The 27238-nt window shown below is 44.6% G+C and overlaps 1 protein-coding gene across 1 annotated transcript in view; it reads left to right on the top strand.

The window, feature by feature from the left end:
* Nucleotides 1-2868: 2868 nt before the first annotated feature.
* Nucleotides 2869-27238, top strand: part of PARD6G (par-6 family cell polarity regulator gamma) — a 238777-nt gene continuing 214407 nt past the window's right edge. Inside the window, exon 1 of the mRNA XM_078687865.1 lies at nucleotides 2869-3167. Within this exon, the coding sequence (XP_078543991.1) occupies nucleotides 3093-3167 (75 nt within the window). The 5' untranslated portion in view covers nucleotides 2869-3092. The remainder of the gene's footprint in view (nucleotides 3168-27238) is intronic.

The following is a 27238-nucleotide window of genomic DNA, read 5'->3' as shown; positions in this document are numbered from 1 at the left end:
CATCTGTAGTGTTGTTACTGTATTACTGTATGTGTTCACAAATGCTTTACAGCCTCTGAGATAAGCCTGCCTGCTTGTGCTAAGCTACCAAGGGGGTGAGCAGGGGTTATTTTAGGAGTGTAGCCCCTTACCCTGACTAGACGCAGGGGTCCCTATTTGTCACAGGTGCCTACCTGTGCCAACTAGAGACCCCCACATCTAACAGTCATGGTATCGGTGGTCGACATGTTTCAGTCCTTTAAGTCTCTATAGATCGGCGTACTTTCATCAGGACTGACATGGGGAACTGTATTAATTTAGACTGCTCTGTAATAGGTAAGTTGGTATCACTTACCTATTTTCGCCCTTGTGATTCATTGGCACATTTTTTTTCATGTGTTATAGGTTATTGTTCTACCTATAACTCAGTGGGAATTAGTTAACTTCTGGGTCACTGTAGGGAGCTTTTCAAATGAGATCCACATAGCACCTTGAACAGGTCACGCTGCACTCACAGGAGTTTTAACAAAAACTCCCATTGAGTTATAGGTGGAACGATAACCTATAACACATCAAAAATGTGTCAATGAACCACAATGAAAGGGCTTTGACATGGCTTGGTAATACAAGAAGTCATAAGCGTATGCTAACCCCAGGCTTCCAGACAGGGGGTATGTGGTTATTGGCTAGCATTTCCTGCTTTTCTTTCCTGTCCCGAGCTGGCATGAATGAACCTCAATCAGTGATGAAGAGTAGGACTAAGAGATATGAAGATTACCGGTAAGTAATTGAGAAATTGCTCAATAGGCAGGAGACAACAAGCCCAGTGCTTCCATCTTGGGACAGGTTGAAGAAAGCAGGTAAAGTTAGCTGGGGCCGACCACACTGGGAACAGCACCAACACCCACCGACCATGCATGCAACCTAGGATTCATCCTCGACTCCTCCCTCTCCATGTCTAAGCAGGTCAATGCCGTCTCCTCCTCCTGCTACAACACCTTCCGCATGCTCCGCGGGATCTACAGGTGGATCCCGACCGAAACAAGAAGAAAGGTGACACAGGCCCTCGTCAGCAGCAGACTGGACTACAGCAACGCACTCTACGCATGAATTCCAGCCAAACACCCACGACGACTACAACGCATCCAAAACGCCTCCGCCCGACTGATCGTCAACGTCCCCCGCCGCAGCTACATCACCCCCCACCTGAGAGACCTACACTGGCTCCCCGTCGACAAGAGGATCACCTTCAAGCTCCTCACCCACGCACACAAAGCACTCCACAACGCCGGACCAGCCTACCTTAACAGCAGACTCAGCTTATACATCCCCACCCGCCAGCTCCGCTCCGCCAGCCTCGCCCTCGCCGCTGTCCCCCGCATCTAACGAACGACCTCCGGCGACAGATCCTTCTCCTACCTCGCCGCCAAGACCTGCAACACCCTCCCTACCCACATACGGCAGACCCAAGACCTACTCGCCTTCAGAAGACTCCTCAAGACCTGTAGCAGCCCCCCCCAGTGCCTTGAGACCCTAACGGGTAAGTAGCGCGCTCTACAAGTACTCTGATTGATTGATTGATTGATTGATTGTGGAGTGTGAGCTTAAATGAGACTAGATGCTTACCCAGAAGAAGGTCTTCTGATGCTTCTGGGAACAAGACACACTGTGCTTTTGATGCTTTCCAGATTTTCTTTTAATAAATTGAGGGCCTACCACCTAAATCATGTGGCTGAATTATTCTCCAATACAAAAAAAATGGCACTCCTTTGGTGTTCCCGTTCAGTATTAAAAATCGCCCCTTGATTTATATGAGTTAGATTGTAAAAGAGAAAAGGGTGGGCAGATGTCCTACTGAAGTAGCTAGTTCGCCTTTGGGCTTACGGTAACAAAAAATCCTTAAACTTTTCAAACAAATGTTTCACCCGCTCTCCAGAATTGATTATGGATTAAACTGGGAGTCGCAGAGGTAGTTCAAAATTGTTACACCAGAAATTACTGTAAGAATAAATTATGTTAGTTTGCTAATTAAAATGTTTTTCTGCTGAACTGGACAATGCTCTATAAGCGAAAATGCACTTTGAAAAACTAAAAGAAAACGACACACGAAGAAGAGGGGAAAAAAACGGTACACTGGGTCTCATAAAAAACATAGGCACGTAAACAATACGAAAAAACAGGTTTGCATACAATTGGATTCATAATAGGCTCTAAGAAAAGACTCATTTGAATGCTGGCCTTACATCATTGGTTTACAAAACGGGTTGCTATGGGGCATAGTTCACAACAACAACAAGGCGCCCATCAACACCCGCCCCTTTCTCCTTTGTCCGACACCCCCTCAACATAACGGACATTTCAAAGTGGAAGAATCTTCATTGCAATGACACTAAGGCACGTTCAGATGGCTCTAGACTGAGGGGGTAGACGGGCAAGATGTTTGAGAGGGCGAACCTATTAGAGTAAAAGTAACAAAAGAATATTTTGGAGTTTGGAAAGTGGTGATCTTTTGTAGATTTATGGAAATGTATTGTTTTTAAGAAGGACGCACAACATTAAAAAGTGAAACCCGTAAACTCATGGGTAGTGTGACAAACATTAAAACGGAAAACAACTGTTTTTCAATATATCCGTTATCAAGTACAACGATTAATTTAGCTCCAGAGACAAAGATAAGAATAGCTATTGCCGCAGGTAGTCCTAGAGAAATTTGGTTTTTTTGTACCTTCTAATATGGCCTCCTCGAATGTACGCTTGTCAGTAGGAGTCCTCTTTCTGTGTCTATGTTCTGCGGGACATAAAACTTTTTCTCCCTCTGTATGTGTGATATAATACTGCTTCTTGGTCCCTTCTCTGTGTCTATGAAACCTGCCTAGTGTGGTGTCCGTCGTCAGTGTTTGTAAACTATTAATCTGTGGAGTGAGCAATCCCAGGAGTCTGGAGCGACTGCGGGCGCGGGAGAGCATCCTCAGCGTCCAGGGTGAGGTAGTGCATTTACCCACTGGAGTAAGCACAGCCACCGGATAAAAGCAGTTGCGTATAGCGTTCCGCGCCCGGTAGGGGCACCTGCATCCCCAGCCAGCGCAGCCAAGGCGGCCGAAGCAGCAGTGGCCATGAACCGCAGCTTCAGCAGGTCGCAGAACCTGCGCTTCCTGGAGAGTAACAGCATCGTGGAGGTGAAAAGTAAGGTGAGTGGCTTCAGCTCTCAATTGCACTGAGGTACGAGTGCTCTCTTTCCGTACACCTCCTGTAGTGTGGAGACTGGAGGTTGCGGTGTAAATTGAGCCCGGGAATCCCTGGAATGTCAGGTGCCGGGGCATCTAGAACCAGCTCTCTTTCCCCACTTTGGACCTAACCCTTTCCATATGCGCCTCTGTGAGAGGGCCACAGCAGAGCTAGAGACTACTTTCTCAACATTCTGTATGTTTCTTTATTGTTAATTTCACATTTTCAGTGTGCTTGATAAAGTTCAATGAATAGCGGGTTCTGTCCATATTTGTTACCTGCTGGTGTTCTTGGAGTACACAATTTCTCATTTTCATCTGACAACTGTTTTGTTGCTCAAGCATGGGACAGAAGATTGATTGGTGGATATTCATCCCTTTTGTCCTCAACCCATTTTTGTTGGTAGCCCCAGCTGCTTTGCTAGGTCACTTTATTTGGGGTAGACTGAGTCTACTGTATTTACATTAGCTTTTGTTGCTGCAGGATGGGCTTGTGGGTTACCAGTCTCAGTTAGCAAGTCACTGCTGCCTGTGCATCCCCTGCACTGTGAAACGTTTGCATCGCTGACTACTTGCATGTATGGATATCTGCTGTTTGGTTCAAGTTCGTCCTATGTCCCTCACACGAAATGACCACAAACACAATACATTTGAGAAGGAATCGATCTTGTATTCTACGCTTTCTCACCAGGCAGTCGCCTCTCACGTCTCACATCCGTGTTAGTTTGCACACGCTTTATTCGTATGGCTCTGTTTGTTTGTGCGACTTGGAATGCTTCAAGCGTGGGAATTGTGCAGCACACAGTTTCATAATATTAGCCTTATCTGTATTGTTCAATTAAAGTCTATTATTTTACCTGCTTCAAAAAGTCCCTACTATCTCGTTTAAAGCATAGCGGCCCCGGTGCATCGATTTTGCACAACCCATTGCAAGCCTGTCCCATTGGTAAAAGCAGGAGTTATCCTTTCAAACGTGTAAAAACTCTGCCGACTTTTGTCTGCACGGTCCCTATTAAAGTGTAATAGCTCTAGTCTGCCCTTTTTAAAAGTGTTAAAAGCCTAGCAACTTTACCAGCAAAACTGAGTACGTGTGAAATGTGGCAGTACTGCGAGCCAGCCACCCCCTCTCCATGTCCAGCACTGTCTTGACCCCTCCCCCCACCTCCCTGCACCGACGGTCCGCTGCATTCCCATCGTCTCACCCCCGCTGCAGTTTACCCCCCCCCCCCCCCCATGAGTCAGAATGTGACTACCATACTCGAGCCCGTGTTGCTCTGTTATCCTGTTAAGACATGTTTGCCTTCATCACCTGATCTCATCCGTGCATTCCTGAATTTACTGCCTTTAACTCTTTTCGTCTGATCAGGGAGGCTAATGGATGAGTCTCTTTCGCATGGCTGGTCCTTTTGCAAGCAGTAAACAAGATCAGAGAACTCTTTTGAACGTATGCAAATCGTAACTGTGTGAGCAAACTCAATCTCATTTGTGCAAAGTGTTTTGATGGGCTTATTGGCGAGTTAGAGAAACGTGCTCACAAGTTACATTTTGATGCAAATCATCTGAGTAAATAAACAATAGGATGGTGCCGGTTGCTTCCTTGACCTGTTGTTTTTTAGTTTTTTTATTTTGCTATGATTCTCACAAAGGGTACGGTCTGCCTACTTGAGTAATATGTGCTATATGCTAACTGAATTGTACCTAAACAATATCCTAGATCTGCTTTGCCACACAATGCAAACACTGTCATGTATATAATATGACTGAATGGTGTTTGCGCCCGTGCAGCGCAGTGGAACACTGCGCTGCACGGGCGCAAACACCATTCAGTATGGCGTCACATTTTGTTGTCTAGGTGTGACTTTCCAAAACGCTTCGCGTTTTCCGTTGCTGATTGCAAACTGATTAGGCTAAATGAGGTGTTTCAAGTAGTATGTCCCATATCAGGCCAATGTGTCCACTTGTGGCAGTGAATGAATGAGTGAATGCAGGGCTTTGAGTGGGGACAAAACTGGAGGGTCTCTCAAAGGGGCGTGGCTAGTGTAATTAGGAGCGTGGTTTAGCATAGTGTGCCGCCCGACTTCTATTTTGCTGTTTGTCATTGCATCTAGATATATGATACAACAAGTCAGGACTATTGGCTTTGTCTATGGTTGTTAGTTGCATGTGACACCACGACAATGTTGCTGCTCCTGAGTTTCAAAAACAGAAGGGAAATCCAGAAAGAAAATGGCTCTTTAAAGGATTTCCCTTCCCCTAGAACGCTTACCTGGCATGATGTCATGCCGTTAATTCTCCACTAGTGAGAATTGAGCAGTGTGAGCACGCGCACAAAGATGTGCCAGCTGTCACTGCAGTCTGGAAACAACGGACTGCTTGTGCCAGGGCACAAAACAGAACCCGATAGAGACCCGTTTGGAGGCCTCCTTTACAAAAACTGCCGATGCTCAGACCCGATGAGACCCAGCTCACTTAAAGCCCTGGGTAAATGTTTTCCTTTTCTGTGTTGAAAGAGGATGGTGCTCATTTTCTGGCGGAAGCATAACTGGCGCAGGCGCTGTGATGCTGTAGATGCCAATTGAGGGCATACTTGACAGTGCATTGTATCCTGGCGTGTAGAGCGTTTATGTGTTACAGGAACAAATGATGGACCGAATGCTGAGTAAATCAAGCATTCATCCCTAGCCGAGAGATGGGTAAGATCCATTGTTCTTTTACTCACTATGCCACCCCAGTTAGGACCCAGCCTTATGCAAGTTCGTCTTGACACAACTCCTCATGGGAACCGTCCAGCTCGAACAGCTAAGCGGGGTCCTTATAGGACCAGAAAAGAGCATCCTGGGACCAGTCAGGTTTTGCCCCTCATCAGCTAGGCTAGCTTGAATCCAGTGGCACAGCGAGCAAGGGAACCACGTCTGGGCATACCCATCCTACGTAGGGTGAAACGTGCTACAGCAACGTTTGTCACCCCGAATGGGATGGGTATGCCCAGATGTGGGTCCCCTGTTCTTCATGCTATTGGAGTCATATACACTGATTTACGTGTAGCTGGGTTTAAACTAGAATGGCACGGGGATAAAAAAATGATGGAATAAGGGCCAGATCGCTGTACTGGGGTGACTGTTTGACATTGTTCAGCATTCTGTTAATCATTTGTTGTTTTTGTGTGGATAGCTGTTATGAGCACATTGATATACATCTGTAAGGTGTGTACATCTGTGCTGTTTTGGATGTGTGTACAATGTATTGTCTGTGATTATTGGTGAGTGTTGGGTATATTGAGTGTTTTGCTGATAGTGCATATCAGTGATTTATTTTAGGTTTGATATAGCGCTAGCTTGACCTGTAACTATCAGAGCGCTTTACATACACACAGTAAACAGCAGAAGGACATTACATTACATAGTAGGCCGGCAGTAAGGAAGCAAACCACCGAAAAAAAAATACAGCATGGGAAATAAATATGCAGTGCAGCAGGGGGGGGGGGGCAATAAAAGAAAAGGCGATAGTGACATAGTCCGGTCACCCACTGTCCTTGAATGGCAGTGCTTAATTTGAGTTGGTGGTTGCCACCAGTACTTATTTTTCTGCATCAAATATTTACAGAGAGCAAGAAAGAGAAAAAACACATAATTCGGAAAGACAGATGGGAGAAAGACGGAAAGTGCACCAGTGAGATAAAGGTGCAAGAAGTGTCTGCTTGTGGATTAGAGCGGGATCAGGTGGTTTAAGACTACTAGCATTGATATTCATGGCACCAATGTTTAATTGCACCCGCCATGGGCTTCTGAGCAGAGCTTCAGGCACCAGCACTAGTTCTTTGGAAAATTAAACGCTACACATTAAGCTGGATGTGGGTGCAACATTCTGTCTAAAAGCAAGCACTCTGGTGCACGACCTAGCGCTTTCAGAAAGAAGTGAGAAAGAGCACATAAAGGGCTGAAGACAGACTGGGTAGGAAGGTTCGAGCGAAGAGGGATTTTCATACTAATGAAGAAGGCTGCACGGAAGTGGGTCAGGTATGGAGGTACACTGCCTGTTGTATCTTGCCACCTAAAACATGATTGTTACCTAGGGTGGACTGGAAGTTATGACATTTCAGGCAGCCAGAGCCTGGCAAAGTATGGATGCCAATGGGTAAGCCACGTGTTGTGCTGAGATGTCCCAGTCCTGTCTGCCTGTTGAAACTCACCTACTTTTCATATACCCAGTTTTTATTGTGTATTATGCGATTGAATTGATGGTTTACGGGTGTCCTGTTAACATTATTCCGAAGTACTTTCTTTGGTCTTATCTGCTTGTTACCTCTCCAAGGAATACACCACTGACCTTTTGCTGCTCAACAGGCCATCTTTGCCCAGAAGGGCCCCCTCCACTGAACGCTGGAGATCATCAGGTGCTTCTGCCATATGGGGTCCACTGCTGCTTCAGTCCTTCCCAAAGGGCATGTGCTGCTTGAGTGCACTTTTCATATAGTATATGTATTTATATAGCGCTTCCTGCCTCTGACGAGTCATTGAAGTACTTTGCGGTGAGTAGCGCACAAGATATATGGTATGCTACATGCTCCAATTTAAATCATCGTCCACAATCCTCACAAATTTGCTGCTCAAACGTGGGGGAAAAATGTATTTTAAGTTTTTTCAACTGTCTTGTGGATGGGGTACACCAGTACAAAGGTTTTGTGACGTGTCCTCCCCGTTAGAATTGGATGCCATTTTTGCCAGTCACTACTGGCTTTTCTTGGAACAATTCTTCCTTTATTGCATTGCCTTCAAAGTATAACAAACTGATCTGTAAAACTGCACGCCACTTCTGTTTTTAAGAAGGCTGTGAAGAGTGTGTGAACTCCAATCCTAGACTGTCTGTTTATCAGTTTGAAATCCACACGTTGCCATTTGTCGTCTTGTCCAGGGTTTTGCACATACGATCCCTAAACGTTTATAAATGCCATAGACCAAAACTGGGAAACGGCCTTTAGAACAAGGTTTTTACCACGTTGTGCCTTCAACACGCATTTTTGACTACACGTTTGTACCAAGTATATGCCTTTACAACACATGCCTTCACTATGCATTTTAGGTGGTGTGGGGGTCTCCCCTACAACAATTTTTTTTTTAATAGAAATAAACAATGCATGGTAATGGCATGCGTTATAACAAGCATTGGCATAGCAAATAGGTCTCACCTTTGGGACCTTTATTAGTGTTTAGCCATGCAACAGTTGATGTTGTTGCACCAAGGATATTGTGCTGCATAACTAAATACTTATAAGGTCCCAAAAGCAAGACCTATTGGCTATGCCAATGCTTGTTCCTGTTTTACTTTGGCCAAGACATTTGTAAACCATTTGCTAATTTAATTTCAACTAGACCACAAATAAGAATTTGTCGCCACAACAGCCATGGGTAAAGCTGAGAAATCATCATGTAAAGTATCAAGTGGTGGCATCTATGGCTTTTTACTTTCCAAACCGTTACACACTGCTGAACAGAACTTCTATGTCAAGGAATTTCCAGGTGTGATTTACCACTGACCTGGATGACAGGCTTTACTCAGCAGTGGCAGAATGAGAGTTAATTCACATAGAACTTAGTTCTATATATACTTTTTTGTTGTATTTCGTTTGGAATGCTCTTGTTTTAAAATAGTTTTAAATTTGCACCTGTGGTAGTTGTTTGCCTGGCTGTGCATGATCCCATACTCTATGGTATGGACGCCCCCTGACTTTCAATCTCTCTAGCCGCACAGACATCTTTCGCTGGTATCATTTCGAGTGACATTCTAGCCGCACTCTATGGTCCTTGACTCTAATTTAATGGACCGATGCGCGCAGCGGGTGCGCCGGAGGCGCGTCAGAGGCAAGCCCCTCTGCGCCCGTCCACGCCCTGGCGCACCCAGCGGCCAGAAATTATGGCCAAAATGCGATCACTGTAAGTAAGAGAATTACATACTCAGCTGCACAACTTCAGACTTAGTAAATATATTTCTCCTAAATGCGCTGTATGTACTCCTCCTTATCGCGGCTTTACTTGCATTCAATGCAATTTTACATTGGGTCCTATGCGTCTTATAAACACCATTTCCAGAACTGGCCTTCAGGTCTGTCACAGCACCACCTCTGCCAAAATGGCATGTCGCCAGAATTTGTACTTTTTAAGCCTCAACCCCTTGCGTGCTGCCGTTGGCCGACGGGAGTACTACCTCGCTAGTGCTGCTGTCGGCTGACGCGGCCCCACCCATTTTGCGGAAGTGCCGCACTGCTTCGAAGCCGCGGCAAATGGGTTAACTGTCGTTCTCTGGCCAAAAATAAGCAGCATATTTTTGACCTTCTTAGTATTGAACATCCAGATGCACTCTATCTGACCGAAACATGGCTTCATGCCAGTTCGGGCCCCGACATTGCCACTGCTCTTCCTCCTGGATAAGTTCTCGCCAGGAAAGATCGAGACACAGGCAAAGGCGGGGTAATTGCTATAATTTATAAATCCTACTCATTTCTATAAGTTTGAAGCTATTTCCATCACAGAGTGTGAAGCGGCTTTTTTATCTGATTTGGAGGCTCTAAGCTTACGGTTATGCAATCGGGGCCCTACTCATAAGGCGGGACACCTTCTGGATCCAATTTTGTCCAATCTTTGCCATGACTGTAGTACTCCTGCGCTTCAGTTAGACTGGTCTGACCATTTTATAATTCCATTCAACCTGCAGCCTCCCACATCTAGGGTAGTGGTCCCTCCTACTAGCTCAGGTAGTCTCAGATCTTGGGGCAAGTTGAATATGGAGTCTTTTAATACTATTCTGTCTACTAGCATACCTGATGTCACTTTATCTTTGCTTTCATTAAATACTGCTGTTCGGACTGGCTAACCAATGCCATTGACATCTGTCTGCCCCCTGTACCCAAACGCAGCTTTACCCATCACCCCCCTGCCCCATGGTTTACAAACTATCTTAAAGTTATCAAGTCTCCATGTAAAGCACTAGAAAGAAGATTGAGGAGATCGTACTCTTTAAGTAAAGATGCTTACAAAGCTGCTCTTAAAAGTTATCATTCGGCGTGTAAAGAGGCACGCATTTTTTACGTTGCTAACACTATAACTAAGGCATCTAATTGTCCTCGTGCTCTATTTTTGGTAGTGGCGAAGTTAGCTGGCTCTGATACCATCCTCCTCCTCCTGTCCTTGATGAAAATCAATTTAACAACATTGCTGTCTTTATTCAGAAGGTTGAACTTATTTACAAGTCATTCTCTGCTCCTTCCCCTTCCTTGTGTAGTATTGCTTCTGCATTTGACCCTACATATCACAGTAATTGTGACCAGATAGCCAAGATTTCTTCCTGGCACCCATTTGAAGAGGCGTCTTTTTCAAAATTGTTTAAACAGTATTAAATCTGTGTCTCCTCTTGATCCTTTGCTTATTAACATCCTTTGTCAGCTCCTTGCCACATCTAAAGGCGACCTTCTCGATCTTTTTAACGCCTCTATGCGGGAGGCCTTGGTACCCCCTGAGTGGAAGCGAGCCATGGTCATCCCTTTGTTGAAAAAGGCCGGAGCAGATCCTTCTGTACTATCTAACTTTAGACCTATATCTCTGCTTCCGTCTTTCTCCAATATTTTGGAGAAACATATCAATACTCAACTGACACGACACATAGATAAAGTTAGCTTTCTTCATTATTCACAATCCGGGCTCAGAGCCAACTTTTCAACTGAAACCGCTCTGCTTGGGGTTACTGAGAAACTGCGCCAGCATTTAGATCAAGGAGAAACTGCTGCACTCATTCTATTAGATTTGAGTGCCGCATTCGACACCGTCGCATAACATCTTGCTTAACCCGTTCGACGTGCGTGACAAGGTCAGCTCGTCATGGGCGTTACCTGCGCTGCGCGTGTGACGAGCTGACCTTGTCACGTAACGCGGGTTTTTGCGAATCGCAGTGCGCAGCGGGAAAACCGCTAGCGCGCATGCGGTTAACGCCCTTAGGTCTCTTGGGCTGGACGACACTGCCCTATCCTGGTTTGCTTCATTCCTTTAGGGTTTCACTTTTCAAGTCTTTTCTGCTAAGGCATCATCTAAGATCTGCGTATCAGCACATGGAGTCCCACAGGGATCCATTTTAAGCCCCCTGCTCTTCAACATCTATGTCAGACCTCTGGCAGAGATTGTGGAAGAGGCGTTTTTTTTCCTATATTCGTATGCGGACGATATACAGATTGTCTTCTCGCTTTCCACCACTAAAGACGCTACGACATCTGCCCTTCAGTGCAGCCTACGGCAAGTGATAGAGTGGATGCGCCTTAACTTTTGGAAGTTAAATGGGGATAAAACTGAGGTCCTTATCCTGGGCAAGCACAAGGACCTATGGGGCCCTCAACATTGGCCTCAGGAAATGGGTTTCTTTCCCCTACCTGTCACCCATGTCCGTAATCTGGGCATCATTATTGATGATAGTCTCTCTGAGACAACAGGTGGCGAGTGTTGCTGCCATCTGTTTCACGATCTTGATGTGGCTTCGTAAGATCATTTGGATGCTTCCTTCCTCTACCCAACGCACGATAGTCCAGGCACTCATCACCTCTCGCCTCGATTACGGCAACATTCTCTATCTCGGTAGCTGCCAAACGGTACTGAGAAAGCTACAGGTAGTTCAGAACTCTGCAGTACACCTTCTTTGTCAAGTTCCTAGACAGGCTTCCATCTCGCCGTATTACGTGACCTTCACTGGGTTCGAATTGATCAAAGATTGAAATTTAAAACCCTGTGGGGCCTCTTTAAAATCAAACAAGGTGTGGCACCAGCATATCTGCAAGAGCTCATTCATCCTTACATTTCTTCTTGTCCCCTGCGCTCTACAGCCCACGGAGACTTCGTGATTCCCAGATTTAAACTTGCAAGAATGGGAGGCCGTTCCTTTTCTTGTCTTGGCCCCAAAATCTGGAATTCTCTTCCGGTGTCCTTGAAGAATGACCCTACAGCCCACGGAGACTTCGTGATTCCCAGATTTAAACTTGCAAGAATGGGAGGCCGTTCCTTTTCTTGTCTTGGCCCCAAAATCTGGAATTCTCTTCCGGTGTCCTTGAAGAATGACCCTATCTCAGCTTTCAAAGAAATCTTAAAACTTGGCTCTTTTAGTAGCAAATGGTTCTTGACTGCTCCTTTTCTAGCAATTTGTGTGCTAGGCGCCGGGAAACCCTTTTTGGGTAGCTGCACGCGTTACAAAACTAATTTAATAATAATACACAATCTGAAAAGTGGGTGATGCCCCTGACCATCTCAAAAGTAGGCGATGCGCATCACCATCTTCCTGTGGGTTGGCATAATCTTGTGCAGAAGAAGGCATTTCGGTTGAAGGGGTTGGAATAGTGAGAGTTTATATTTGTGACTCTCTATGGACCAACTATGTAAATATTCAAAAATTTCCTAATTTTTTTTTAATTGCGGTAGAAAAAGTATGCAAAAAAATGTTTTCAGGGGAAAAATAGAGAATTGGTCGTTATTTGACTTTTTCCATCAATGTATTTTGTTGAAAAAAACATAATTATGTGAAGAGGAGTACTTTACCAGAGCCATAATTAAAAGGGAAATTCATAATTTTGCAATTTTAATGAAATTGCAACATCACAAAGTTAATTTTGTAGCGCAAACGAAATTACGGTCTGATTAGTTACTCCAGTACATCTGGCTAATTTCCTTAGGTGAATTTTTAGTAACATTAGATATGTAGCACAGTAATTGGCAGAGATCAACAAGCCACAAACATGTTTAGGATGAGACTGTTGAGAAGGGAGGGTGAGACTGCCAGGAGAGAGAGTAGAGAAATTTAAACAAGCGCCCGCGGCCACGCTAATTAGAAACTGATGACCCCTGTGCGCCGCTACTCGCAAGGTGGATGCCGCCACACGCACAAGTGTTAGGAAAGTGCATACCGATTCCAAAAGATGATCTCCTAGAGCAGTGCATGCGAGCTGCGCTAGGCTCAACCTAAAACATGTGGGTTACAAAAAAAAGTGCTTTGTAAACACATGCTAAGTATTTCCCTGCGTGGTTCCATCATAGAACCCACCAAAACTAACTTCTGCATTCTATGCTAGACTCTTTCCCAGAAAGCTGTGTGCGGTTTTCTTGGAGCGATTTCAATGTAGAGTAAACTTCTTGTTACCTCTGGTCTGCACAGTGATTTGTACTTTATTGTTGTCTGACTGCCTTCTGAAAATCGCACCCTGCTCATCAAACACCTTTTTGGAACAATGCACAGTGAGCTCATTGCATGGCATATCCTCAAGATAGGAAACTTGCACTACCAAAACAGTAGCATAAACATAGTGTTTTTTACTACTGCTAGTACGTTTGTGATTGTTTGCTAGTGGTAGGCGGCCATTCGTGGACCATAACTACACTGATTCATGTGGCGTAAGATGTACACACCATTTCCTACATCCATGCTACATGGAATATTTAGATTCCTTTTTTCAGGCTTTGAAATAGTAAAGGCATCCAACAGCTTAGCCTTCTTGTGGAGGTGGGCACTTGTGCAGATCTCTAGCTTACATCTCAGCGTTTCTCCTTCAAATTATTTGACCTATGCTTGCCCTTATAACCATGATTGTTTTTGCCTCTATTGGAAAAATGTCCTTTATGCTCGATGCATCCTCTATCTATATGTGTGTGTGTGTGTGTGTGTGTGTGTGTATATATATGTATGTATGTATATATGTATATATATATATGTATGTATATATATATATATATATATATATATATATATATATTGCATTCCAAAGTGCCCTGAAGCTTTTAGGAGGTCACTCGACAAAGCCTCCCCATCTGGCTTTCAAATGCTACCTGCTTCATTGCTCCATTTCATTTTTAAATGCCGACGCGTTTCAGGATTACAATTCCCTTCTTCTAGGGCTGCCACAAACCAAACACCTGAGCCTCGCATTGCGTTTGAATTTCAGCTTTATTTATTTCCATTACTACCCTCTGGTGGGCGTATGCTTATTGCAGTTAGTTAGTGCATGCTGGGGAACAGAGTTCCTAATGCGAGCGTTGGTTCATCACTTCTGGTAAGTTCAAGTGTTTATTTGCAAAATTTAGGCTTACTTTCATTCCTTTAGTAGGTTCCGGATCATTAGGCAGGTTAAATCAGCATATGAGGCTCTGCTGAAAAACGTCTTGTTTAAAAATGAAATGGAACAATGAAGCAGGTAGCATTTGAAAGCCGGATGGGGAGGCTTTGTCGAGTGACCTCCTAAAAGCATATATATATATATATATATATATATATATATATATATATATATATATATTCACTGAAAAAACCATAGGTTATAGACCATATATAGTTAGGAATTAGCATTTACAAAACCTTGAAAATTCACTGAAAAAACCATAGGTTATAGACCATATATAGTTAGGAATTAGCATTTAAAAAACCTTATTTTACTCACACAAAACCATTGAAATTCCATATATAGTTAGTTGCACTAACTATATATCGCGCACCTGCAATCCACTGCTGATGATGTCACATATTACATCATTCATGACATGGTCAGTGACATCACTGATGACATCACTGATGACATCTCAAATGACATCACTGATGACATCACTGATGACATCTCATTTGACATCAATGACCACATCACTGATGATATCATTCATGTGACAATACAATGCATCTCCTCACATTTTAATATAACCTCTGTTTCACCCAGTGTTAAATACAGAATATAATTTTTGAAACCATTGACACACCAATACTAGTTACTACATACGCACTCACTGATTCCTACGTCTACACACACCTTCACTCATTCACCCATACTATCATTCATACATACAATCACTCATCTTTACAACACTATCATATGCACTCATACACCTATACAGACACTCACAGTCTGCCACTCATCCATGGAGTTACTCACACACCTAGTCAGTCCTGTAAAGAATCAATGACACTTCCATTTTCTTGTCTATACAGTTAAACATAGAGCACCTTACATTTTCAAACATATACTAACACATACTTACCTTGTTATACAATCATTGATACAAGTACACATTGATCTGCACAGAGTCACACACCTCCCAGCCAGCCACACACACACTCAGTCTCCCATACAAATACTTGGACAATCAATCAGTAACCCATATAGTTAATCATATAGCTACTGATCAAAACATGCAGCAGTTTACAGAACAACAGACATAATGATGCACAAATTAAGACACTTTAGTCACTAACCCATGCACTCAGTGAGACACATTTAATCACTCACTCATGCATTCAGTCATGCACCTACTAAATCCTTTGTCCAGACACTTATACTTCCACTCATTCTTCAATATGTAAGACACATTTTAACTTTACAGAAACATACAGTCACTGGATGTTGTCATCAGTGATGTCATCAGTGATGTCATCAGTGATGTCATTTGAGATGTCATCAGTGATGTCATCAGTGATGTCACTGACCATGTCATGAATGATGTAATATGTGACATCATCAGCAGTGGATTGCAGGTGCGCGATATATAGTTAGTGCAACTAACTATATATGGAATTTCAATGGTTTTGTGTGAGTTAAATAAGGTTTTTTAAATGCTAATTCCTAACTATATATGGTCTATAACCTATGGTTTTTTCAGTGAATTTTCAAGGTTTTGTAAATGCTAATTCCTAACTATATATGGTCTATAACCTATGGTTTTTTCAGTGAATTTCAATGGTTTTTTAATAGCAAATATCATAAGCTGTCGAATGTCAAGTACGTGGTAAGTGAAAACATTTTCGTGTTTATGCACACTGATCTGCTTTGAATGGTGCCCCCCCCCCCTCATTTCTATTAGGAGTACTCTCTCTTTGCAGATAGTGAAAGGTAGTTAACGCAGGTCTTTGCCCCCATTGTAATCCGTCGTGCCTGCTTCTCTCTCCATTTGATTCATTGTTATCCAAGTATTTACTGTTTTAGAATTAGTTCTCTTTGGTTCATTCTCTATTTACAAACAAACACAGAGTCGCAATACTCTGTTTAGTCTTTGCAGATAACGAAAAATCGTGTAAAAAAAAAGAAAAGGAATCGAGCAAAATCAGTAGGCCACTAATGGGATCTCTTTTTGACCTCGCTAAAATAGAAACATTAGGAACAACCCCTCATGACAAATACAAAACTAGTGAGATGAACTGAACTCCACACAATGATGGCTGCAAAACAGCTCTGCTCCGCCACCCACCCCGCCCAAAATAACGATAAAGAACGGCTGCCATGATTGGTTGCGGAATGACCACGACGGAGCTACGAAATGGTGCTGCTCTCATGCTAACCCCAGCTTCAGTCTGAAACATCCAGAAACACTGTAGACTACCAATTCGATCAGTTCCGGTAGCGCCCCAATGTAACCCGGTAGAGAAGAACTAGCCCTCCCCTCTTTGACTGATGGTTCTTGTTGCCTGTCCTTTCTGTTGTCATTTAACAGAACTATTTAGCCTGCTGAAAGGGGTTGTGTTCCGACCGCTGGTTGGTGGAGACATTTTGACTATATTCTGTACCTGCGTTGTCGCGTAATGCGTCATATGACGCGCCGCGTTAGCGCATCCGGAAGTCATCCGGGGCGCGCAGCGCGTAACGTAAGCATAACAAGTCATGTGACTTGTTAATAAAACTTTTCATTGGTTCATTTTACTTTTCTTATTGTAATGATGAAAGGCTTGATCATATGACCTAAAAATTACGCTTTTCATTACTTCCGAACATTATTTTTTCTTAAATATATGTTATAATGTTCCAGGCTAATGTACTTTCCCGGAAATTTTACAACTGTCCTGCAAGTAAAATATATTCTTTTTTCGAGAAAAAGAGCGTTTCTTCGTCCCATGACGGAGCCGTTGAGCAAAAGAGGGTCGACCTGCTGTCTTAGTCGCCGATACGCCTGAATATGAGATTCTTATCGATCACTTTATGTTGCAGGAATAGAAAACACAACAGCCCTTGACCATTTATCTTTACTGCGTTCCTTCGTATTATACCTTTTACCCTTCATGTAATTGGTCTGCTTTATTTCACTTGCCTTTTAATGATTCTAAAACAGTGACTATTATTAAAAACTTTACCAATGTATATACTACTACCATGTTTTCTTTTAAAAACCTTTATTGTGAAAATTTCATTATACAAATACGAGCCTATAACCACGTGGGCCGGCCACGGAGCAAACTGTAATCGTATATGATAAATAGACATTTACACTGTAGAGGAACGTAACGGGCGGGCCATTAGGTTGCAAGAACTAAGGTGTCTAACAGTTACGGAATCGGTGGACGTACATTTTATAATTAAAATACGACAGGGCCAGTTACAATAAAATTATCTAGATATACATTTGCGGGCAAGTACCATGGGTGACGTTAATTCGAACTTTCAACAGTACAGTAATCAATAACACATCAGAACTTAATATCAATAGGGATGTCGAAATATTCAATCAATTCTCGTCCCCGCCCGCCATGTGCTTCAAAACTGCATACGTATCTCGTGATTTCAAGGTTCTGCAACCAGTACACAACAAGGAGTTACGAGTCCCATTTATTCTGGCGCCATTTTGGGCGAGGACGGGCAGGTCCAGGATATAGTCAAAATGTCTCTACCAACCATCGACTATGATGATGTTCATATGCTGTATTTATTAGAGTAACACTCAGATGTCCACATGAAATTAATTTGCCACAATCTAAACATGTCATTTTAATCTTTCCAAATTTCTTCTAAATATTTGGGACCGTTTCCCTTGCCTCTGAAGCTCTCAGTGCCACTTCTTTGATGAATGTACTAGCAGGTCAGGGGTTCTCCTCCAAATCTCTCTTTTATGCAGCACTATAATTAATTGTTGCCACCTCTCCATATGACGATGCATGGTATAGTTACCACAACTATATTTTTTTTCGGTTCCTCTAGAGAGTTCATCGTGGCAGATGAAGCGTGTAACGTACCGGGCATTTACCTTTTTTTGCATGTACAGGAAAGGAAAAAAAAATCGAGCGTCCGAGTTCTAAGGTGTCCCAGGGCCATTTTAGTGGACCAGGCCCAAATCCAAAGAACAGGCCGCCATTTTGAGAGTCCTGTTGCAGCCGCCTGTCGCTGTAGCATCAAGAGCAGCCGAAACTCAGCTGAATGGCAACTGAAACGGTAAAGGGGCGCCCCACTACAGCAGACGAGCCAGGCCCAAATCCAAAGAACTGCTATCTCACAGGCTAATGGGGCGACCCACGCCGAGTTTCAGCATTGTAGGATGACCACACAAGTACAGCAACTTGCTAGACATCACCTCGGTGCCATCCGGATCTCGATGCCCCACTGCAGATGAAGTGCCTCTCAACTATGAAACCACCACGGTGACATCCGGATCTTGGCGCGTTGTGCTGCCTTCGGCCTATTCGCACATCGGTCCGCTACTGACGCCATCTCACAGGCTAATGGGGCGACCCACGCCGAGTTTCAGCATTGTAGGATGACCACACCAGTACAGCAACTTGCTAGACATCACCTCGGTGCCATCCGGATCTCGGCGCCCCACTGCAGATGAAGTGCCTCTCAACTATGAAACCACCACGGTGACATCCGGATCTTGGCGCGTTGTGCTGCCTTCGGCCTATTCGCACATCGGTCCGCTACTGACGCCATCTCACAGGCTAATGGGGCGACCCACGCCGAGTTTCAGCATTGTAGGATGACCACACCAGTACAGCAACTTGCTAGACATCACCTCGGTGCCATCCGGATCTCGGCGCCCCACTGCAGATGAAGTGCCTCTCAACTATGAAACCACCACGGTGACATCCGGATCTTGGCGCGTTGTGCTGCCTTCGGCCTATTCGCACATCGGTCCGCTACTGACGCCATCTCACAGGCTAATGGGGTGACCCACGCCGAGTTTCAGCATTGTAGGATGACCACACCAACTTGCTAGACATCACCTCAGTGCCATCCGAATCTTGGCATCTCAACGCCTAGTGGTATCTTCCATACAAAAAATATTGTTACGCTGCCTTTGGCCCCATTCGCACATCAGTCCGCAACTTAGACATCACCTCGGTGCCATCCGGATCTTGGCATCTCAGCGCCTTGTGGTGTCAGTCAGAAAATATTGTTGTGCTGCCTTCGGCCTATTCGCACATCGGTCCGCTACTGACGCCATCTCACAGGCCAACGGGGCGCCCCACGCCGACTTTCAGCATTGTAGGATGGCCACACCAGTACCACAACTTGCAAGACACCACCTCGGTGCCATCCGGATCTTGGCATCTCAGCGCCTTGTGGTCTCTTCTACACCGGAAATATAGTAGAAAATATTGTTGCGCTGCCTTTGGCCCCATTCACACATCAGTCCGCTACTGACACCATCTCACAGGCCAACGGGGCGCCCCACGCCGACTTTCAACATTGTAGGATGGCCACAGAAGTGCGACAACTTACTAGACACCATCTCGGTGCCATCCGGATCTTGGCGCGTTGTGCTGCCTTCGGCCTATTCGCACATCGGTCCGCTACTGACGCAAACTCACAGGCCAACGGGGCGCCCCACGCCGACTTTCAGCATTGTAGGATGGCCGCACCAGTGCTGCAACTTGCTGGACACCACCTCGATGCCATCCGGATCTTGGCGCGTTGTATTGCCTTCGGCCTATTCGCACATCGGTCCGCTACTGACGCCGCCTCACGTGCCAACGTATTTTCTCCGCATTTTATACCCTATGCCGCATAACAGGTCATGTGACTTGTTTATAAAACTTTTCATTGGTTCATTTTACTTTTGGTTTCCTAATGATGGAAGGCTTGATCATATGACCTAAAAACAACACTTTTCATTGGATGAAAACTTTTTTTTTCCCCCAAACGATGAAAGCCCCACCTTGTTTCTGGATGTTTCAGACTGAAGCTGGCGTCACCATGAGAGCACCACCATCTCGTAGCTCCGTCGTGGTCATTCCGCCAGCAATCATGGCAGCCGCTCCCCACCAGAAGCCTGCAGGAGTCGGGGCCCCCAAAACTTTTGATGAATTCTCAAGGCGGAGGGGACGCTTTCGAGAATGGGGTCCAAGACCTAGCAGACAAGCGTCCGATTTCCAAGGTGTCCCAGGGCCATTTCAGTGGACCAGGCCCAAAAAGGAAACAGCCTGCCGCCATTTTGAGAGTCCTGTGACAGCCGCCTATCGCTGCACCGCAAGAGTGGGCGCAACTCAGCTGAATGGCGGATTTTGACACAGTGGACCAAAAGCGGACGGAATGGCAACTGAAACGGTAAAGGGGCGCCCCACTACAACAGACGAGACTCCACCTGGAGAGGCCCGTTCACGCCGCCTCCCCCGGGGCGCTCCACGCCGTTATTCGGAGCAGCATTGTAGGATACCAAAACCAGTGCGGCAACTTACTGGACATCACCTTGGTGCCATCGTTCTGCTGCCTTGGAACTATTCGCACAACAGTTTGCTACTGATGACCCACCCCCCGCGACGCCCCACGCCGTTATTTGCTGGGTGGCAACTTACTAGACATCACTTTTGTGTCATCTAGATTTCGGCGCGTTCTGCTGCCTTGGAACTATTCGCACAACAGTTTGCTACTGATCACCCACCCCCCGCGACGCCCCACGCCGGAAATCTGGACGTTGTGCTGCGTTGGGACTATTCGCACAGCCGACCGCTACTTCGTTGTTTTTCTCTAAAAATGTTTATATGTTATTACTATTTTTGTTTTCTTGTATATATTTATAAATTATTAAAGTTTTATAATCTTACTACTTTGTCGGAGTGCTATATATTTTTAATGTGACACATAATTGTAAAAACTTTGATGTACAAAGAGTCATCCCTGGAATCTTCCGCTTCACGCTCGGTCCCCTCCCCAATCACAATACAGAATGGTTTTCAGATAATAGCAACGCTTCTGCTGTGACGGATCTCATCGAGTGTGGGCCTTGATCTACTATAACTCCTTTGAAGACGGGTGATTCTTTACAGCTGTGGCCATAAACTACATCTGCAGGGCTAGCTGATAGCCTAGGACCGGCCTGGACAATCGGACACAGAGGAAAAGGAGTGTCAGAGGGTGCGGTAGTGAATAGGGCGAAAGGGAGGTGTCGGGCGGGCACAGGGTGTGATTCTCAGGGAAGAACAGCGCAGATGGGGGGAGGTTTATTACCCATGCATAAAACAGAGAGCGGGGGTGACCACTGCCTGGGGGAGATGCTTGCGAGGGTGGGGAGCCATGCTAAGGATCGACAGCGTTCACAGAGTGGATCTGGTCAAGGCATCTAAAATGGCTGCCGTGCACGACAAAAGTGTGGCATTTGAAAAAAGACAAGATGGCGCACACAATGTTTTTCAACACTTCCTGATTTCCTTCGAATCGAACGTTAACAGACGTTGGGGCATATTACCAAAGTTAAGCGATATTTATCCCTAACGATGCATTGCAAAGATTTTTTTACCGTCAGAAATTATCGCAGATAAACCTTGCTATTATCAAGGTTTATCGCAAATACGATAAAAAACGAGCGCAATGCATTAATGTCGCTGAAAACTCCGCGATATTCATGCATTACCGAGCTAATGCTCTTAGCCATGTTATCCACCTCCCATTGGATAACATGGCTAAGAACTGCTCAGGGCAGCTGTTACTTTTTGGAGATATTCGCGCTTATCTCGAATATTTCCAAAAGTTGATAATAGGAGATAGCGATGTTAGCGACTGTTTCCAGTCGCTAACATCTTGGCATGCCCACTTTGCATGTCATTAGTGATAAATATCACTCACATGCAAAGTGGGACCCAAGATGGTCGCTATCTCCTACTAGCCGTCGCTAACTGGTGTTAGCAACAGCTAGGTAATACACATATAATTTTATCTCCGCGAAGCGGAGCGCTGTTACAGATATATATCTTGTTTTTGAACGTTAATTTCTCAAAATGCACTGAAGCACATATATTGAGACATAGCAAAGGCACATCGGGCTACCAGTCCCTAATATTTTACCAAGTTTCGTGCAAATCCATTCAGCCGTTTTATTATTATTATTATTTTTTTTTGCCCCGCGGGGCCCTTTTAAAACCTCCACATCAAACCTAGGGGGTCAGCGAGGATCTACTATGCCCCCTTATGGTCATCAGCCGTTTTATTATTATTATTTTTTTTTTTGCCCCGCGGGGCCCTTTTAAAACCTCCACATCAAACCTAGGGGGTCAGCGAGGATCTACTATGCCCCCTTATGGTCATTTGCCCCTTCGCTTTGGCCTCCTCTTGTCTCTCGATCCTACCGAGAGACAAGATGGCGGCCGCTACGTACTGTTTGGAATGTTTACAGACACCGGAGAGCCAATCAGCTTCGCTTCGCAAAGCTCCGTAACGCGAAAAGTACGCGAAGCGGTGCGCTGTTACAGATATATATCTTTTTTTGAACGTTAATTTCTCAAAATCCACTGAAGCACATATATTGAGACCTAGCAAAGGCACATCGGGCTACCAGTCCCTACAATTTTGCCAAGTTTCGTGCAAATCCATTCAGCCGTTTTATTATTATTATTATTTTTTTTTTGCCCCGCGGGGCCCTTTTAAAACCTCCACATCAAACCTAGGGGGTCAGCGAGGATCTACTATGCCCCCTTATAGTTATTTCCCCCTTTGTTTTGACCTCCTCTTGTCTCTCGATCCTACCGAGAGACAAGATGGCGGCCGCTACGGACTGTTTGGAATGTTGACAGACGCCGGAGAACCAATCAGCTTCGCTTCACAAAGCTCCGTTGCGCGAAAAGTCCGCGAACCAGAGCGCTAACCGGTCCGCTGTTACAGATATATATCTTTTTTTAAACGTTAATTTCTCAAAATCCACTGGAGCACATATATTGAGACCTACAAAAGGCACATCGGGCTACCAGTCCCTACAATTTTGCCAAGTTTCGTGCAAATCCATTCAGCCGTTCGGGCTAAAAGTGAGGCCAACCGCCCTATGGAAAACTCAATGTTAAAAACACGTTTTGGGACCCCCCTTTTTTCTCGGCCCCCACTGGACGAACCCCCCCCAAATTTTCAAGGGCTGCTCAGAAACAAAATGTGCCATTTTCCTGAAAATTTCAGCCGATTCCGTCCACAAACGCCAAAGTTATTAGACATAGAATTTTCAAAAAACCCATAGAGAAAAAATCCTAACTATATATACCTACTGGCGACCGCCAGTAGGTAATATATATATATATATATATATATATATATATATATATATATATATATATATACACACATACTCACACAGTCCAGGAGCCAAATTTAGGAAAGCCACACGGAAAACCATTACGGACACAAGTTTAATGCGACATGCAGGCGCTGGAAAGTACAGGCAGGCAGTTCAAAAGTAGTTAATGGCCAGACGCGTTTCAGAAGCACCACACGCTTCCTTCCTCAGTGGCCGTAAGCAATTTGAAGGAATACTTGCACAAGTTAATTTGAAAGCGACCCCAACTTGCTCCGCCCACGGGCGTCACCACCTGCTCCTCACACGAGCATGACGGCGAACAGTACCTTGGGCGTTGTAGTCCATCGCTGCAGTTTTATCCTAGTGGATGTGCTCACCTTTCATTGTTAGCCAAATATAAACCTCAGTGGGCAGAAATGTCCTCTCTGCAATCTCCCTCGCTGAAGTAAGATGCCGCATTTTGTGTGAACACGAACACACACCTGGTATATATATATATATATATATATATATATATATATATATATATATATATATATATATATATATATATATATATTTTCAATTTAGTTTGACCTCAACTTTCAATCTTTATTACAGTTCATTCTTTAGTAACGTTGCCTTCGTCGGCATTGGTTCTTCAATGTTGCATTGTCAGCCAGGAGGCTGACTTATGTTTTTTCTTCTTTTCACTTAAAAAAACCGAAGGTTACAGGGTGGTTATAGTTGGGGAAATTGAATTAAAAAAACATTAGAAATGCACTGATAAAACCAAAGGTTACGGGGGATGTTCTAGTTGGGCTCAAATTTCACTCGCACAAAATCTGTGAAATTCAGCAATTCGTATTACCTGAGCTAACCATAATTTAAAACCCTGCAATACACTGCTTATGACCTCACATATAACATCTCTGATGACCTGGTCCGTGACCTCACTGATATCTTTAATTTTTTGCTGATGACATAATCCTGTAAGTATTTTCTAAGAATTTATGATTGTTAAATATATATACTAAGTTACTAAAATAGTTAAATTGGTATACTTGGTGTACTACTGAGTGATACTACTTCTAACATATATTATGTGAGTGACTTTATGGGTGTGTGAGTGGGTTAATAGTTGGTTGTGTGAGTATCTTTGTAGGTGTATGAGTGGCTGTATTGGTTATGTGATTGGGTGTGTCATTGACTCTATGGGTAAGCAAGTGGCTGTATGGGTGGATGTGAGTGGCTGCTCTGTGAATCTATGGGTGTCTGAACGGTTGTATGAGTGAGTGAATTGGTGTGTAAGGGGCTGTATGGGTGAGTGAGTAGAGTTTGAGTGGGTGCTTGGTTAAGTGAGTTGGTGTGTGAGTGGGTGTCTGGTTAAGTGTGTGTCTATGCAAATAGCTGTATGGATGAGTGAGCAGATGTGGGAGTGCTTGTTTGGAAGTGTCAACGAGAATGTAAGTGTTTGAATGAGTGTGTGAGTGCCTGTATGGGTGAGTGGCTGTGTTTTGAGACTGTATGGGATAGTTAGTGGGTGTATGAGTGTTGGGTGAATAGATAGGTGTATGAGTAGTTGTATGGGTTAGTGACTGGGTGTATGAATGGGTGACTGGGTGTATGAATGGCTGTATGAATGAGTGACTTGGTGTATTAGTGGCTGTATGGGTGAGTGACTGGGTGTATGAATGGCTGTATGGGTGAGGGACTTGGTGTATGAGTGGCTGTATGGGTGAGGGACTTGGTGTATGAGTGGCTGTATGGGTGAGGGACTGGGTGTATGAGTGGCTGTATGGGCGAGGGACAGGGTGTATGAGTGGCTGTATGGGTGAGGGACTGGGTGTATGAGTGGCTGTATGGGTGAGGGACTGGGTGTATGAGTGGATGGGTGAGGGACTGGGTGTAGGAGTGGCTGGATGGGTGAGGGACTGGGTGTATGAGTGGCTGGATGGGTGGGTGACTCGGCGAATGAGTGGCTGTATGGGTGAGTGTCTAGGTGTATGAGTAGCTGGATAGGTTTGTGAGTGGTTGTCTAAGTGCCTGTATGGATGACTGAGTGGGTGTGTTAGTAGCTTTATGAGTAAGTGAGTATGTGTGAGTAGCTCTATGGGTGTAGGTGTATGGTTGACTGAGTGGTCGTCCGGGTACTTGTATGGGTCTGTGAATGTGTATGTGAGTAGTGGTGTGAGTGGGCGTATGAGCGGGTGTATGAGTGGTTCTGTGGATGATGTCATTTGAGATATTATCAGTGATTTTACTGACCATGTCAGGAGTGATGTAATATGTGAAGTCATAAGCAGTGTATTGCAGCGGTGTAAGTTATAGTTAGCTAAGATAACTAAAACTGTTGAATTTCTCTGGTTTTGCACAAGTGAAATATCAACCTAACTATAACGGCCCTGTAACCTTTGTTTTTTTCCAGTGATTTTTTTTTTTTAAGGTTTTAAAAATGTTATTTCTAACCTGCAACTTTTGAGAGTGAGTGCGTGAGTGTCTCAGTGGGTAGGCGTGTGGGTGAGTGCTTGAGTGTCTCAATTGGTGTGTGCGAGTGTCTGTGTAGGTCTGGGAGTGGCTGCATAAGTCTCTCACTGGGTGTGTGTGTGTGAGAGTGAGAGGGTTTCCAAGTGCCTCCATGAGTGTGTGAATCTGTTGGAGTGTCTGAGTGGGTCTGTGTGTGGGAGCTTTAGTCTCCGAGCGGATCTGTGAGTGACAGTATGAGTCTGTGAGGTGGGTGGCTGTATGGGTCTGTGAGTTGGTGCATGAGTGGGTCTGGCAGTGGGTGTACAAGTGCCTGAGTGTCTGTGTAGGTGTGTCAATGAGACGGCCCCAAAGGGACTGCACCTGCCCTTTTATCCACTAATACTCCACAGTTTTGCATAAAATATCTACTCAAGCGGAGTTCTTTCTCTGGTTAATTACTAAGTGCCACCTCCTTGGGTAAATGTCCAGTATGTATTCTGTACTGCAGCTGCTTGATGGAGCGTGAGGAAATGTGACCATGTGTGCGTTTTGGTAATGTGATGGTTCCTGGTACGTCTTTGTTTTGAAATCTGTGATAACATGACTCCTTCTATAGAGGAAACCACAAGACTACTTCTATAGAGGAAACCACAAGACTACAAAGAGGTAAGTAAATATCCACCAAATAAGGGTCCTTCTTCTTAACTGTAGGAAGTAAGTGCTTCTTTCTTCAGTGGAGATGCCCTCATCTTCCTCTGCATCAAAAACGCAGCACTCAAATCTGCGAGAAACGTGCTGGAGGGCCGCTTGTTAAACTGCCTATCATACTGGCAAAAGGCAAGAAGACCTTTGCATAATACTAAGGTGGACCGGGTGGGGCCAAATGGGAGTGGCTTGTAAGTGATTTTCACATTTGAATACACATATAGTAATCTAAAGGGAGAACTATGGACTCTGCTTTCACCGGGACAGGACAACAAAGGACCCACTTGTCAGTCATATACTAATTATGCTCCAATAGATCAACGATGCAGTCACCTCCATGAAGATTTTACGATCATTTTTCAATATGGAACCACTTAGAAAACACTCTTGGTTTGCCTTCGCCAAGCACAGGAGTTGGGATCATTTGTCCTTCACAGAAGTGGAGCTTCAACGGGGGCACCTGCTATGTGTATATTTGTAAGTGCCTCCATTGAGGTTTAATTTCTGTGAAATGAACATCGGGGCAGGATGGCCATGACTTAATGGGGGAGATGCCTACCTGGGCTGATTTTGGCCCCGGGACGATCCGCCCTCCCCATCCCCGACCCAGTCAAAAATCAGTGGGGCAGGGGT

Source organism: Lissotriton helveticus, chromosome 4_1, assembly GCF_964261635.1.
Source record: "Lissotriton helveticus chromosome 4_1, aLisHel1.1, whole genome shotgun sequence".
Lineage (NCBI taxonomy): Eukaryota > Metazoa > Chordata > Amphibia > Caudata > Salamandridae > Lissotriton > Lissotriton helveticus.
This window is presented reverse-complemented; position numbering and strand designations above follow the sequence as displayed.